Source organism: Podarcis cretensis (assembly GCF_951804945.1).
Source record: "Podarcis cretensis genome assembly, chromosome: 1".
Taxonomy (NCBI): domain Eukaryota; kingdom Metazoa; phylum Chordata; class Lepidosauria; order Squamata; family Lacertidae; genus Podarcis; species Podarcis cretensis.
Window position 1 is genome coordinate 121,865,011 of NC_137170.1, and position 16,466 is coordinate 121,881,476.

At 43.8% G+C, this 16,466-nt stretch overlaps 1 protein-coding gene across 3 annotated transcripts in view; it reads right to left on the bottom strand.

Annotated features, from left to right (window-relative positions):
• Positions 1-16,466, bottom strand: part of CALCRL (calcitonin receptor like receptor) — a 91,416-nt gene that overhangs the window by 24,267 nt on the left and 50,683 nt on the right. For 2 of the 3 annotated variants that reach the window (XR_013839656.1, XM_079980118.1), the window contains exons 2-5: positions 12,199-12,302; positions 11,098-11,269; positions 5,844-5,954; positions 3,937-4,049 (exon numbers count right to left, since the gene is read on the bottom strand). Coding sequence is in view for 2 of the 3 variants with exons in the window: in XM_079980118.1 (XP_079836244.1) it covers positions 3,937-4,049; positions 5,844-5,954; positions 11,098-11,269; positions 12,199-12,249 (447 nt within the window). In the remaining variant the exon portion in view is untranslated. Of the gene's footprint in view, positions 1-3,936; positions 4,050-5,843; positions 5,955-11,097; positions 11,270-12,198; positions 12,303-12,916; positions 12,989-16,466 lie in introns of all 3 variants that reach the window. The other variant, XM_079980119.1, reaches the window with a different exon arrangement.

Here is a 16,466-nt window from a genome sequence, read left to right on the forward strand (position 1 = left end):
AGCTATGCCTCAGCTCAAGCCCGTGATAGTTTTCCATTTCGCTGAGCTTCTTGTTGATTTGCCAGGTGTTTGTTTTTTTAATGTTTTCTTCCGCTACCGCTTTCAGTAGTTTATTATGTGGTTTTGCTATATTGTTATTTTTTTTTTTTTGCTGTCAGGCACATTGAACACCGAGCTATAGGGCTAAATGATAAGCTCCTTCAGATCCAGAGATCCCTGAGGCCCCCATCCCCTCCCACCTCCACGCCAATAAAAGCTGTAACAGGAATCATGTTTAGCTTTGTTCAACTTTGCTTATTTGCAGAGCAGCTTCTTTGAAACGCGGGGGGGGGGGGGCACACTGCATTTTGAGAACAGCAGCCATTATTTCATACTGCAATCTTTTTTTAAAAAAATACTCATCTGCTGTTGCATAACTTGAGTTTACTTTATTGAGTACAGCTATGCATTAAACTTGATCCATCTCATATTGAGCCCATTACAAATGTTCTGCAAATGAACGTGCTTCTAAAGTGCTTCGATGAAATCCATGTGTACCGCAAGAGGATTTTAAAACGGCAAATGAAAGACACCTAAATAAACTGTGATTGACATACTGAACTAAAACTTTTCCATCAGTGTTTTTTTTTTTTAAAAAAAAAAAATAAGAGAGAAGGAGAAATAAATGGAAGCTGGTGCAAATGCAGATGAGATAATCTGATACTCATGGTAACTGGCGGAATATATATTTCTGAATTAATAACATCTGTATCAAACTTGGAGTGGCGTCTCTTGCATCTGTTTGCCGGCATTCACCGATTGGCAAATAGCGGTTAAGGGACTACACTGTGGTTCTCAGCATAAACCACTTAGGACATTGACTGGGAGATCCCATATCTCTTCTCGGTCCCTATAACTTTCTTTGGGAGATTCCCAGGTTCTGTGCTGGTGAGGCATTCTAGGACTAGTCCAGTTCTGCTGATGGCTGCTTCTGCCCCTCATGCCAGAAAGCAGAGCTGGCCTCCTTGATCAACACAAGTCCAAAAAATGTATTCACTTTGAAATCTGGCCTGAGTAGCTTGTGAGCCATTACGATGAACTGGAGCCCGCCTCCGGTTATTGTTGCTTGCTGGGACTTCTAAGCACAAAGGGAATCATCATCAAAGACTTTGCAGGTTGCACAAACATGGGTTAGGGCATGGGTAGGCAAACTAAGGCTCGGGGGCCGGCTCCAGACCAATCGCCTTCTAAATCCGGCCCGTGGACGGTCCAGGAATCAGCGTGTTTTTACATTAGTAGAATGTGTCCTTTTATTTAAAATGCATCTCTGGGTTATTTGTGGGGCACAGGAATTCATTCATCTCCCCCCCTATGTAGTCTGGCCCCCCACAAGGTCTGAGGGACAGTGGAGCGGCCCCCTGCTGAAAAAGTTTGTTGACCCCTGGGTTAGGGTATGTGAGGCTATGCTCAATTCTGAGGACTACAAAAGGTGCTGGCTTGTTCTAAACAGAGATTGCTGCATGCCTGCTTCTCCATCCTTAATTTTACAAGAGGTTCTCATGCAACTTTGAGATCATCAGCACTTAGCAGGTTAAATCACACACACACACACACACACACACACACACACACACACACGCCGGCTTGCAAGGAAGCCACAGGGTGATCAAGGCCTATATTAATAGACCTTGCAAAATCCATGAGACCAACTGCACTGTAACCCAATAGGAACTTCATGGGTCTCAAGCTGTCATTAAATGAAATGTGCTTCCCAAACATCAGACACCTTTTATAGTTGGCTATGCTCCATTCAACAGAACAGCTTGAAGATTAGGGTGCCGGGGCAGGGTGAGGGGAGCTTCAGTCTTAAATGCTCATTGGTAGGATTTGTCGTCTTGCTTATTCCATGGAACCAGTGGGCTGAATGGCCCAGCACTCTTTCATAATCACTGCCCCTAGGCTGTTGGTCCAGTATAGTGAATGGGGCACTGGTTTACCAAGCTCAGTAGGTAGAAGGTAAAAGTAAAGGACCCCTGGATGGTTAAGACCAGTCAAAGGCGACTATGGGGTTGCGGCGCTCATCTCGCTTTCAGGCCAAGGGAGCTGGCGTTTGTCCACAGATAGCTTTCCAGGTCATGTGGCCAGCATGACTAAACCGCTTCTGGCACAATGGAACATCATGACGGAAGCCAGAATGCATGGAAATGCCATTTACCTTCCTGCTGCAGCGGTACCTATTTATCTACTTGCACTGGTGTGCTTAGGAACTGCTAGGTTGGCAGGAGCTAGGACAGGGCAACGGGAGCTCACTCCATCGCAGGGATTCGAACTGCCGACCTTCTGATTGGCAAGCCCAAGAGGCTCATTGGTTTAGACCACAGCGCCACCTGTGTCCCTAGCTCAGTAAACCATCAGCTAGCCACCTTCCTGCCTTCCTTCCTGTGGGTGGCATCACCTGCCATCCCTAGGCTATGTATACATTACTGGCTTAAAACCAGCAAAGTTGTCCCCCCCCCCCATTGTGTTTCAAGTTGCATTTGCACGACATGGTAAGGTCCAATGTGCTTCTAAGCCACCCATTGCCTGTCCACACCAGTGGGTAGAGACTGGGTCAGGCTAGGCACCCCCCTACTAACTCCCGATTGCGAAGCTGTCATTGGCATATATGCTGTCATCTGCGTGTGTGCAATGGCTGTCTCAACCGTAAACACTTTGCCTTAACTGCACAGTGAACATGCCTTTTACGTTTTCCATTTGGATGGAAGCTGGTTTGAGGGGAAACATATCGAGAAATTTCTCAAGAAACTTCAGGATAGATACGGATTGTGGTTAATGTTGTGCATTCATGGCTTCAAAAACCAATGGTGCGTTATTTATGTATGCCACTACAGTGGCCTGTGTTTTGTTAGCCCAAAAATGAAAAACGAGCGAGATCCCAACCAAAGAAGAATGGCAACTTAAACTGATGGAATATATGCAGCTTGCAGATCTAACTAACTTATAGTGGTACCTTGGGTTAAGTACATAATTCGTTCTGGAGGTCTGTTCTTAACCTGAAACTGTTCTTAACCTGAAGCAGCACTTTAGCTAATGGGGCCTCCCGCTGCTACTGTGCCGCCAGAGCATGATTTCTGTTCTCATCCTGAAGCAAAGTTCTTAATCCAAGGTACTATTTCTGGGTTAGCGGAGTCTGTAACCTGAAGTGTCTGTAACCTGAAGCGTCTGTAACCCGAGGTACCACTGTATTTTGGTAAATAATTCATTGCTGCTGAGGTGAACCCTCACCCGCAGTAAAAATATAACAAAAAAGAGACTGCTTCAAGGATTGGTAAATTTCTGTAACGTTTCTAATGTACCTTTATCAAATAAAAACTCATGGAAACTGCTAATGTCTCCCATCCAACATGCAGCAGTTCCTTAAAAACAACAACAACAACCGTTTATGATCCTGCCCTCACTAATTTGTGAGCCCCTCTCTCTAAAGCATGCAATACTATCTGCCCAATTGGAGGGGGTAATAAAAGAGCCAGGGCTCAGCAAACTTCTTCAGCAGGGGGCTGGTCCACTGTCCCTCAAACCTTGTGGGGGGCCAGACTATATAGGGGGGGGGGGAGATGAACGAATTCCTGTGCCCCACAAATAACCCAGAGATGCATTTTAAATAAAAGGACACATTCTACTCATTTAAAAACACACTGATTCCTGGACCATCCATGGGCTGGATTTAGAAGGCAGTTGGGCCGGATCTGGCCCCTGGGTCTTAGTTTGCCTACCCATGAGTAAAACCAATAGTAACCATTTGGTAAAATACTACATGCATTTCAAACTTCCCTGAAATACAACGGCAGTGAAAAACAAAGGTTGCATATCAAAAGGCGCATGATGCCATAATAACATCAGTTCCATGTGCTTTTGAAATGGATCCCATCCCCCGATAATATTCATTTTTCAGCCTACCTGCACTTTATCATTTACTCCTAAACTACAGCGTGTGTAGTTTGTCCATGTTCTGTTGCTTTCGGGATGTACAAACCACAGCCCATTTTCTTCACAGGTCTTAAAAACTTTTTCTTGTTACGGAAAATTAAGGAGGGGAAAAACACACACATAGTCATTACTCTTGTTTCTGTATTTAACAAGTAGATGTAGAAAAATAAAAGAAGATGTCAAAATTTCAGAGAAATTGAAAAACAAACAAACCCGATCTATCTCATTATTTGACTTGGGAAATAAATGCGAATATATCACTTAAAGTTGCATTAACGCAATAACACAGCACAAAGGTTCTGTGCACTCACATTGAAATAGAGAAACATGCATAATTGCATCCTGGATTATAATCATGACACCTTTTCACATAAATGAAACACTCACTGCCCTATATTACAAATTCCCAGGTAAGATCCTCCCTCTATTGTGTGGGCAGGTAGTCCCTCCCCTACCTGGCCTGGTCTCCTTGGCAACACTTCCCCCAGGCGGGATTGGACAACTGACTAAGGTAGGCGGAGGCCTCCAGGTATCCCACCTGGGGGAAGGCAAAGCCAAGCCTGTGCTGATGGAGCCACGCCAGGTCCAGGGGCTGTGCGCGTCCATGCAAAGGTCGCCCCCCGTTTTATGCGGGGAGCAGTCATTACAAATTAAATGGCATAAATGTCCAATAACTGTTGAATTGAAGCACAAAGTTCAAATGACATTATTTAGGCACAAGATGGTCTTGTGGGACCCACTCTCACCCTTGGGCTCCAGTGCAGTTTAGGAGGCTTCAAACAAACCGCTTGGCTGTCCTAACCTTGGTTGTCTCAACCCTGGGTGAATGACAGTTCCGCCCTGGTTTGGCATTTCAGCATCAAGAGAAAAAGTGCACAATATATTCCGGCCTACAGAACTGAAATCCTTTCATGCTAAAGACAGTTCGGTAGCCAAGCAAGGCACTTTAAAAAATCTTTTTTAAAAATGCAAAGTGATGTGGGAATGCAAAGAACCAGACCTAAGACTCAAAAAATGAGAAACTGGGGGAAACTGAAATTGACCCATTTGCCCATCTGTAAGGTAAAGGTACCCCTGCCTGTACGGGCCAGTCTTGACAGACTCTGGGGTTGTGCGCCCATCTCACTCAAGAGACCAGGGGCCAGTGTTGTTCGGAGACACTTCCGGGTCACGTGGCCAGCGTGACATTGCTGCTCTGGCCAGAGCCAGAGCCAGAGCCGCACACGGAAACGCCGTTTACCTTCCCGCTGGTAAGCGGTCCCTATTTATCTACTTGCACCCGGAGGTGCTTTCGAACTGCTAGGTTGGCAGGCGCTGGGACCGAGCAGCGGGAGCGCACCCCGCCGCAGGGATTCGAACCGCCGACCTTTCGATCGGCAAGCCCTAGGCGCTGAGGCTTTAACCCACAGCGCCACCTGCGTCCCTTTGCCCATCTGTAGTTAGGTATAATTAATAATAATAATAATAATAATAATAATAATAATAATAATAATTTATTATTTATACTCCACCCATCTGGCTGGGTTTTCCCAACCACTCTGGTTGGTTCCCAATAGAATATTAAAAACACGATAAAACATCAAACTTTAAAAACTTCCCTAAACAGGGCTGCCTTCAGATGTATTCTCAAAGTCAGGCAGTTGTTTATTTCCTTGACATCTGATGGCAGGGCGTTCCACAGGACGGGCACCACTACCAAGAAGGCCCTCTGCCTGGTACAATGTGAAGGAACCAATGTTGGTCTAAGGCTGGTCTTAAATGGGCCAAAGAGTGGCTTTTAGAAAGGCATAAGAGCAGCACCACAAGCAGCATCTTCCGCGTGGTATTGGTGAGACTCGTTCACATTTTAATACATTTCCTCACTGGCAGAGATTTACCTGAGGGGTCAAAGTCCTGATAGTAATCAGGGCAGTTCTGGACGACTGTTTTCCCCAAAGCAGTATCATCCCAGCACAACCAGCCATCCCATGTCCTATTGCAATGAGGGCCTAAGCAAAAGACGAGAGAAGAAGTTATGAAGTGTTTGATCCTAAGTCACCATGAAGAATGTCCTCCTGCGGAAGGAGACTTCCTTTGTTTATGATTTATGATTATTTATGAACAAAGGAAGTCTCCTTCCGCAGGAGGACATCATAAATAATTGCCTACCATTGAATTAGATCTGATTTTGACGATAAGTGAGATTAAGGAAAATATAATTTTTTTGGAGAATTGCTAGATTTTACTTAAACGAGTGGAGATAAGATTGTAAACAAGAGGGTAATTTGCCTGAAAAATTTCTTTTTTGTAATGATGTAAGTGGGAGCGGGAGATGTGAGGGAGTCCAAAGATGCAACAAAATTATGTTACGATATAAGTAATGTTGTTTAATATGTACGTATTTGTATTTAAAAAACCTTAATAAATTTGCATTAAAAAAAAAAAAAAAGGAAGGAGACTTCCTTTGACAGAAGGACTCCTTCCGTTCCAGGAAGGTGACCTTTGGATCAAGTCCAGTGGATTTGCAATGGCTACATATCTGCTTTCGAGGTAAACAAAAAACCTTCCCCCATGACCACTACATCTGTTTCATCTGGGCTTTCAAACATCACTACCATATCCTCTTGAGTATCTATAGATTATTGGGAGCTCTTGAGGCTCTGTCACCCTACGATACGATACGATACGATACGATATGATAATCCTTATTGTCATTGTCCCATACAGAACAACGAAATTGAAAAATCTACATAAGACATCCAAAAACCAACCAGCCTGCTATCACAACCTGGTTAGCCCCCTAAAAACTCTGATACCCCATTTTTAAATACAATATACTTCCATAAAGGTAAAGGTAAAGGGACCCCTGACCATTAGGTCCAGTCGTGACAGACTCTATGGTTGCGCTGCTCCTCTCACTTTATTGACCGAGGGAGTTGGCGTACAGCTTCTGGGTCATGTGGCCAGCATGACTAAGCCGCTTCTGGCGAACCAGAGCAGTGCACAGAAACACCGTTTGCCTTCCCGCTGGAGCAGTACCTATTTATCTACTTGCACTTTGGCGTGCTTTCGAACTGCTAGGTTGGCAGGAGCAGGGACCGAACAATGGGAGCTCACCCCATCACGGGGATTCGAACCGTGACCTTCTGATTGGCACGTCCTAGGCTTTGTGGTTTAACCCACAGTGTCACCTTACATTGCATTTAAAACCAAAATCGCTTTTGGATAGAAACTGTTTCTCAGGGAGCTAGTCCTAGTCTTTATAACCCTGTACCTTCTTCCAGAAGGCAGAAGCTTGACACTAGCATTAGCTCCAAGAAGTGTTTTTTCCTGGGGGATACGTGGGGGTACGCATACCCCCTAAACATTTTGTGAATCTCATTGGGGCAGTATTTCAATATGAGTAGGATAATGAGAGTACCTCTAAACATTTTTTTAAAGAAAAAAAGCACTGGCCCCAAAATGGAAAACAAGCAAGGTCCCAACTAAAGAAAAATGGCAACTTAATTTGACAGAAAATGCACAATTCGCACACAGCATAAGAGAACAAGAAGAACATGCATTTAAAGAAGACTGGAAATCGTTGGTTGAATACATTGGGAAATAACTGTATACAGTGGGAAACGCTGGGAGCATTAAGATAAATTCAACGGCATAAACAAGTTTTGATGGGTACAATAATGGAATACTGAGTTGGTATAGTTTTTTGTAAAATATGCAGGGATTTGTGATAGGTAAAATGAACCATGGAAAGAGAAGAAGGGAAGTCATTGCTATCTTAAGGATGTAAAATGAGTATTTTGAATTGTAAAACGGAAAATTTAAATACTGTATTTTTTGCTCTATAAGACTCACTTTTTCCCTCCTAAAAAGTAAGGGGAAATGTGTGTGCGTCTTATGGAGCGAATGCAGGCTGCACAGCTATCACAGAAGCCAGAACAGCAAGAGGGATTGCTGCTTTCACTGCACAGCGATCCCTCTTGCTGTTCTGGCTTCTGAGATTCAGAATATTTTTTTTCTTGTTCTCCTCCTCCAAAAACTAGGTGCGTCTTGTGGTCTGGTGCATCTTATAGAGCGAAAAATACGGTATATACATGAAGCAGAATGCTAGAGTGAAGCTGCGTGACAAACTGGTTTGTTCTGCCAGGGCCTCCGATGCAGCTGGTCAAAATTAGGGGTGGAAGGTCTGCATGGTCCCATTTCTTTGAGGTCTCATTGATTTGCTGAGACCCACAGTCCACAATTTCAAAACCCTGATTTAATTAGGATAATTTCTAAAAATATGTAATTCCATGTACTGTGTACTGCACCTTTCAACTCCCTGAGTTTGTTTGCTTCATGTTCTTTCCCTCCTCCTCTGAACTGTTTGCGACGGATCCTTAATACAGTGGTGCCTCGCAAGATGAAATGAATCCGTTCCGCGAGTCTCTTCGTCTAGCGGTTTTTTCGTCTTCGAAGCAAGCCCATTGACGGCTTAGCGGATTAGCGCTATTAGCGGCTTAGCGGCTTTTAGCGGCTTAGCGGATCAGCTGATAAGCGGCTTAGCGGCTTAGAAAAAGGGAGGGGGGAGGGGAAAAAACCCCACAGGAACTCGCAAGACATTTTCGTCTTGCAAAGCAAGCCCATAGGGAAATTCGTTTTGCGAAGCGCCTCCAAAACGGAGGCGAGATGACTTCACAAATTTGTGGTCAGGAAAAATCCTTGCCAAATTGCAGTACTATGAGATCTCACCCACTGAATTGCTCAAACTGGATCTAAATGTGGCAAAAAGGTGTATAAATCAAAGGCTGGATGATGCGGAGCTATACCAAAATTTTGTAGCTGGTGGTGGAGCCTGTTCGCCATTAAATTTCGGCATAACCCCTATCTACCGCACTCTGTCCTACTTAACATCGCTTATGGCCGCGTCTCACCGATATGCCTTCATTAGAGCTAGGTTTAATGTCTTTCCAACAAACGTGCTGAGACATAGATTCACTAAGGGCCAAGTCCCTTCAACGTGTGCTTGTGAAATGAAAACATCTGAATCTCTATATCATGTTATGTTTATTTGCCCTTTGTACAGTTCAGCCCGTGCTAGCATACTAAACTCCATAATCCAGCCAATGGCTGACAAACCAGTAGACCTACTGCTTGCCTGGGTTCTTCAAGATGTGGATCCTTATATTACCCTAAAAAAAGGTAAAGGTACCCCTGCCCGTACGGGCCAGTCTTGACAGACTCTGGGGTTGTGCGCCCATCTCACTTAAGAGGCCAGGGGCCAGCGCTGTCCGGAGACACTTCCGGGTCACGTGGCCAGCGTGACATCGCTGCTCTGGCGAGCCAGAGCCGCACACGGAAACGCCGTTTACCTTCCCGCTGGTAAGCGGTCCCTATTTATCTACTTGCACCCAGAGGTGCTTTCGAACTGCTAGGTTAGCAGGCGCTGGGACCGAGCAGCGGGAGCGCACCCCGCTGCAGGGATTCGAACCGCCGACCTTTCGATCGGCAAGCCCTAGGCGCTGAGGCTTTAACCCACAGCGCCACCTGCATCCCCTTACCCTACAGGTTATATTACCCTACAGGTTGCTAAATTCCTAACAGCCGTCCTCTCGTACAAGAGACGGAATGGAATGTTAGCTGATTATTGATAGTTATAAGAATTTTTTATAACGACATCAGATACTGATTTTAGTGTAGTGCAATTTTTTTTAAATTTTAATCTTAATCTTAAACTTTTCCTATGAATGGCTGATATTTGTCTTTGTGAGTTGTAAACTGTGCTATACTACTTGTGGCTTGTACGAGTCCGCTGTTTTATTTGATTTGTTTTGTTGTGTTGTGTTTCATGATGGGCGTAAAGCCGAATAAACATTTTGAATTTGAAAACCCTTTCGTCTAGCGGGTTTTCCGTCTTGCGAGGCGTTCGTCTTGCGGGGCACCACTGTACCATATTTTTCCGTGTATAAGACGCCCTTATGTATTTTGGGGGACTCCAATTTTGGGGAGGGTTGCCCATAGTTGTTGAGCTTTTTTTTGGGGGGGGGGGAATGCGAAAAATCACTCACCAGAGTGACAAACACTGCCGATTGCACACGTCACGAAAGCACAGAGCGTCTGCCCGCTCGCCACCAGCATCTGGCAAGCGCACCTACAATTGCCGCAGCGGAAGCCAATCCACAGCAGCCCTCGCTGCAGCCACCAATCGCCAACCCAATGGACACAGCAGCAGCCAATCGAAAGCAGCCCTTGCCGCAGGGACCAATCACCCACCCAATCGCCGCTGGCAACCAAACGCCAGTCCCCCTTCCGCACTAGCCCCGATTTTGAACATTGTTTTACAGTAGAAAAACCTCGTCTTATACACGGAAAAGTACGGTACATAAGGCATCAAGAGTGCTTTTTAAGCGAAGGCTGGATGGCATCCTGCTTCTTGGGAGAAGGGCAATGACAGGCCTAGACAGCATCTTGAGAAGTAGAGACATAACCTTGCCAACAAAGGTCCGTATAGTTAAAGCTATGGTTTTCCCAGTAGTGATGTATGGAAGTGAGAGCTGGACCATAAAGAAGGCTGATCGCCGAAGAATTGATGCTTTTGAATTATGGTGCTGGAGGAGACTCTTGAGAGTCCCATGGACTGCAAGAAGATCAAACCTCTCCATTCTGAAGGAAATCAGCCCTGAGTGCTCACTGGAAGGACAGATTGTGAAGCTGAGGCTCCAATACTTTGGCCACCTCATGAGAAGAGAAGACTCCCTGGAGAAGACCCTGATGTTGGGAAAGATGGAGGGCACAAGGAGAAGGGGGCGACAGAGGATGAGATGGTTGGATAGTGTTTTCGAGGTTACCAGCATGAGTCTGACCAAGCTGCGGGGGGCAGTGGAGGACAGGAGTGCCTGGCGTTCTCTGGTCCATGGGGTCACGAAGAGTCGGACACGACTAAACGACTAAACAACAACAACAAAGGATGGCATCCTACCAGGAAGACTGTACGAGTCGGTTTCCTGCAGTGGTCTGAATGAGATATTATGCTTCCATGGGGATTGCCTTTGTTTTTCAGAATGTAATTTTAAGTAACAACAGATACAATGCTTTCATTCAGAATATATGGGTTTGTTCAGGTTTTGTTTTTGTTTTTTAAAAAATAACATTTCAGGTTTCTTTTTTTCTTACCTTCATTCTTTTGAGAGGGTGTTTGCATAATTTTCTGGTAACATTCAAACTGTGCTGTCATGATTTTATTCACAGTTACGCTTAATCCATAGATATCTTCGGTTGCGTTCGTATCCCCTTTTATATAGCCTTCTTTGGTTGCATTCTCGTCCGGAACCGCCGTGACAAAAATCTGAATAGAATGGGAGAAAGAAATTGCCACCGTTCTCAGGAGGGATGCAGTATTTCATCGATTAATTAGTTAGAATAAGTGGGGCGAAATATTCCAAGCGATTAAAGAGGCCTCTTCCAAGAAACCATGCGGGAGATTTTTAAAAAGAGGTTTATACGTGTACCTGTAAAAACCATTGGTCACAACTTACAAGGCTCTACCCTTCCACCATTTTTATTGCACAGCAGGCATGACTCTTTAAATGTAGTCATATGCCTGTGCCAGTTTAAAATAAGCAGGTGGTGGAAACACTTTTTGTTCATATGCAAATTTATGCAAATGAGATCTATTCATTGATCAAATTCCCACAATTAACTAAGACTTAACAAGACCGATTTTCTTGTGAGATAATGACTTTCCGCTGCAGTTTGCAACTGGGAATTCACTTTTTAAGGGACAGAAAGAATAGTAGGTTCTCTGAAATGGGGCTGTTCCACTGCCACCATAGATCTTGTGCATGCACAGAGCTTCCTCTTCCTCTCCTGCTTCATACATCCTCAAAATCAGCTCCAGAGGGTTGGGGGGGCACACAGGGGGAGGAAATAAAAATCAATCCCATTACAGTGGAACCAGGCATGTGGCGCATTAGGCACAACACATTGTTTCATTGCAGAAATGTTGAAAGCTTGCAGAAATGAATAAATTCATTGACTTGATCCACATGAGCAATGTCAGTTTTCAGATTATTATTATTATTATTATTATTATTATTATTATTTTGAGGGAGGGATATGCTATCGGAGTGAAAAGCATGAAAATCTGAGGCTTGACCTGATTTTGATGGTGTCGGTAACGTAATATGCGTGCTTTGCATATGCATATTGAAAAAGAAGAAGAAAAACACCTTTATTATACTGTATGAGTAACTTCAGGGAAAGAAAGCAACTCACCAAGCTCTGAGCTAAGAGGAACACCATCTGCATGATCCAATTTGTCTCCATCACTCAATATAGCTAGTGTAGTTGTTGCACCGTAGTTCAGAAAAAAAGTGTGGCTGAAATTAAGACAAACACATTTTTAAAAATAAAATAAAAAAGCAACCTTAAACCGAATAGACACTCATAATATTTCACCGGAAGAACAATAACCAGCCAAAGTTAAGCACTTTCATTTCCATTTTTTTTCACTGAAAGGGAGAAATTAAAATATATGGTTAATTACTCCCTTTGTAGTCAACTTAAAAGTGACAAATGGTTTAACTGTGTACTAAATATTTAGGAAGGGATGCGGGTGGTGCTGTGGGTTAAACCACAGAGCCTAGGACTTGCCGATCAGAAGGTCAGCAGTTTGACTCCCTGTGACAGGGTGAGCTCCCGTTGCTTGGTCCCTGCTCCTGCCAACCTAGCAGTTCAAAAGCATGTCAAAATGCAAGTAGATAAATAGGTACTGCTCCGGCGGGAGGGTAAACGGCGTTTCCGTGCACTGCTCTGGTTCGCCAGAAGCGGCTTATTCATGCTGGCCACATGACCTGGAAGCTGTACGCTGGCTCCCTCGGCCAATAAAGCGAGATGAGCGCCTCAACCCCAGAGTCGGCCACGACTGGACCTAACGGTCAGGGGTCCCTTTACCTATGCACAACAGACTTTTGTTTCCACAAGTGGAAATTACCCTTCTTCCCCTCCACCTTCCTATTTGCCCCTGCCATGGACTCTAGTACCAATCTGGGGGCAAGGGAAGAGCCTGCAAGATGAAAGATGGAACGGTACACAAGCCAGGATTGAAATTGTGCAATTTTTAAAAAAGCAACAACCCCAAACCCAAAGCTTTTCTCTTGGTAATGATGGGATCAGTGTTACCTAAACAATATAGATATTCATTTATGTGTGCAATCACTGCTGCAAGAATGATATTTGCCCCAAAACGGGAAGAAGAAGAAGTTCCGACAAAAGAAGAATGGTTACAGAAATTCATGGACTTTGCAGAAATGGTGAAACTTACCAGAAGGCAAGACAACAGACTTTTTATCAAGGAATGGATATCGTTTATTGGAGATTTACAAACAAATCGTAAACAAACTAAAACATTAGCAGGATTACTGTAAAAACTTGCAGTTTCTAAAACATGTATGAAATGGATAAGGAAAAGAATTGATAGTGTTTATTGGGATATGCAGAAGGGTGTAAAAAAAGAGGGTAAATTCATGGAACCGCTGAAAGAGGGGGAGGGAAGTCAAAGTTCGATATGTGAGAATTGTTTTAATTTCTTTCTTGAGATATTTATTTGTTATAAATGAAAATCATAAATAAACTTCATTTTTTAAAAAGGACCAAAATGGTGTTGAATAAGATTGCTTCCCTTTCCACATCAACTCTCACCAATCCTATTTTTCTCCTTGGCCCTGCTTACCCTTCTGAAACCATTCTTCCTGCTTCCCTTCCCAAACTCTGCATTCCATAATGGCACAAGCAAAGTCATTACACATGTTGTGCTGAGTCTAGCAGACATTGCATGGACCAGGTTCTTTGGCTTATTCTTTGTGAAGAAATATTGAATTATTTGATGATGGCCTGAGGCTGTTCTGGAAGGAGATCAGACAATTTCAGAGGACAAGTCTCTACCAACCACAATTAACCATAGTAGCTACATGCAATTTCCAGGATGTCAGTGAGTACTAACTGTGTGATGTAAAGGTGAAGGAAAACAAAACAAAACAAAACTTTTTTGAAAAACAAAAATGCCTTCGTTTTAATCAGCTTCATTTTACTTTAACTGCTCGCTCACTGGTTTCAGCAGAGACTCCACTGCATTCCAATGCCCATAACTTTGGTGTTTTCTGTTCAAACGGCTCCAAATGTGCAGAATTCTACGATTCTCTCAGGGCACCAAACTTGAAAATTTCAGATAGACTGGGCAAAAGGTCCTTGGGATTTGATATCTCGCTTTATCACTACCCTAAGGAGTCTCAAAGCGGCTAACAATCTCCTTTCCCTCCCCCCACCACAACAAACACTCTGTGAGGTGAGTGGGGCTGAGACACTTCAGAGAAATGTGACTAGCCCAAGGTCACCCAGCAGCTGCATGTGGAGGAGCGGGGACGCGAACCCGGTTCACCAGATTACGAGTCCACTGCTCTTAACCACTACACCACACTGGCTCTCCTTGTTTTAGAGGTGATGAAAAAGGACAGGACACCCGATAAACTTCCTTTTAGAGAAGACCCATCCTCTTCTCCAGATTGTACCTTTGGCGTTTTCCAGACAAAAGGCATGAAATATTCACACGTTGAACTGCTACCTCTGCACATTGTGCATGTCAATTTTCAGGAAGTTTGCATGCTCACAAATACAAGTGAAAATGAAAATGAACGGGGGAGCATTCATTTGCCCTTTGCCTTTGTTTTTTGAAATAAATGCATACCCCTACTGACTGTCAGCTGTTAGACTGAAGAAGAAACAGGAGAGGCATTTTGCCCACATGCCCAGCTTGTTTGCATCCCAAAAACATCTGGGTCACCACTGATAGAAATAGATTTTCTGGGAAAGACGGATCTCTGATCCGGAAGCCCCTATCATATGTTCTTAATTTGATCATCAAAAGGAAGAAGAAATATGCTCAACAACATTGAGCACTGCTCATCCATCCTCCATTGCTTTTGTGGCCAATGGGTGATAGCCATGCAGTGTTACCTTGTTTCTCAAACTTAATCTCTGTTCCAAAACAAAAGCGTTCCAAAACCAAGGCGCGCTTTCCCATAGAAAATGGATTAATCCATTTCAGACTTTTAATAACAATCCCCAAAACAGCAATTTAACATGAATTTTACTATCTAATGAGACCATTGATCCATAAAATGAAAGCAATAAAAAATGTTCAGTGGTACCTCGGGTTAAGAATGTAATTCGTTCTGGAGGTCCATTCTTAACCTGAAACTGTTCTTAACCTGAGATACCACTTTAGCTAATGGGGCCTCCTGCTGCCGCCGCCGGAGCCCGATTTCTGTTCTTATTCTGAAGCAAAGTTCTTAACCTGAGGTACTATTTCTGTGTTAGTGGAGTGTGTAACCTGAAGAGTATGTAACCTGAAGCGTATGTAACCTGAGGTACCACTGTAATTGACCGCCTTAGTGTTCTTTGTAGATCCCCCCCAAAATAGCTTAACAACTTTGGCCAACCCTCCCCTAAAAAAAACTAAACAACTCTTTGCAATGACAATGGGTAGATCACAGCCAGTCTTTTTATACTGTGAGTAGATCACAGTTTCTTCGGAGTTGGATGTGCCTGGTGTACAGTGGTACCTCAGGTTAAGTACTTAATTTGTTCCGGAGGTCCATTCTTAACCTGAAACTGTTCTTAACCTGAAGCACCACTTTAGCTAATGGAGCCTCCCGCTGCTGCCGCGCTGCTGGAGCACGATTTCTGTTCTCATCCTGAAGCAAAGTTCTTAACCCGGGTTACTATTTCTGGATTAGCGGAGTCTGTAACCTGAAGCGTATGTAACCTGAAGCGTCTGTAACCCAAGGTACCACTGTACTGCAGTCACACAATCAATCAGTAGCTGAACTGGGTTCCACACAGTCACACACACAAAAAAGAGCCACAAAAATGCAAAATAAGTAGGAAAAAACAGACAGACTTCAGTGTAACACTCCAAACAGAAGTGTGGCACTAAACTTGGAAGCATAAGTCTCAAAACGGAGCACGTTCAGCTTCCAAAAAAAGTTCACAAACCGGAACACTTACTTCCAGGTTTGCAGTGTTTGGATTCCAAGTTGTTTGAGAACGAAGGTGTTTGAGAACCAAGGTACCACTGTATTAAGCGAAAACCCACAGAAATCAATGGCCTTGAGTGGGTTTTATGCCAATAGCTAGATCTCGCTCCATGGCTTTGCATTGTTTAAGCAACTCTGTTTTGTACTATGGAAATTTAAATTCCTACATGCACAGCTCTGTCTAGACTCAAGCGGCATTTTCCCATACACTCCTCTCTCTCTAATCTTCAGACTTATTTTCTCCAACAGTCATGACCTACAAGATAGATTTATGACAGTAAACAAACAGTTGACTCCATGGATACTATTTTGGACAAATACAACTCTTTTAAATAGGTATGATAAAATTCTTCTCAAGCTAGGACTGGGATATGAAGCATATTTACTCAGTTCTAGGCATGTTTATTAGACATATGTGGCATTAATCTGAATGGGTTTTACTTCCAAGTA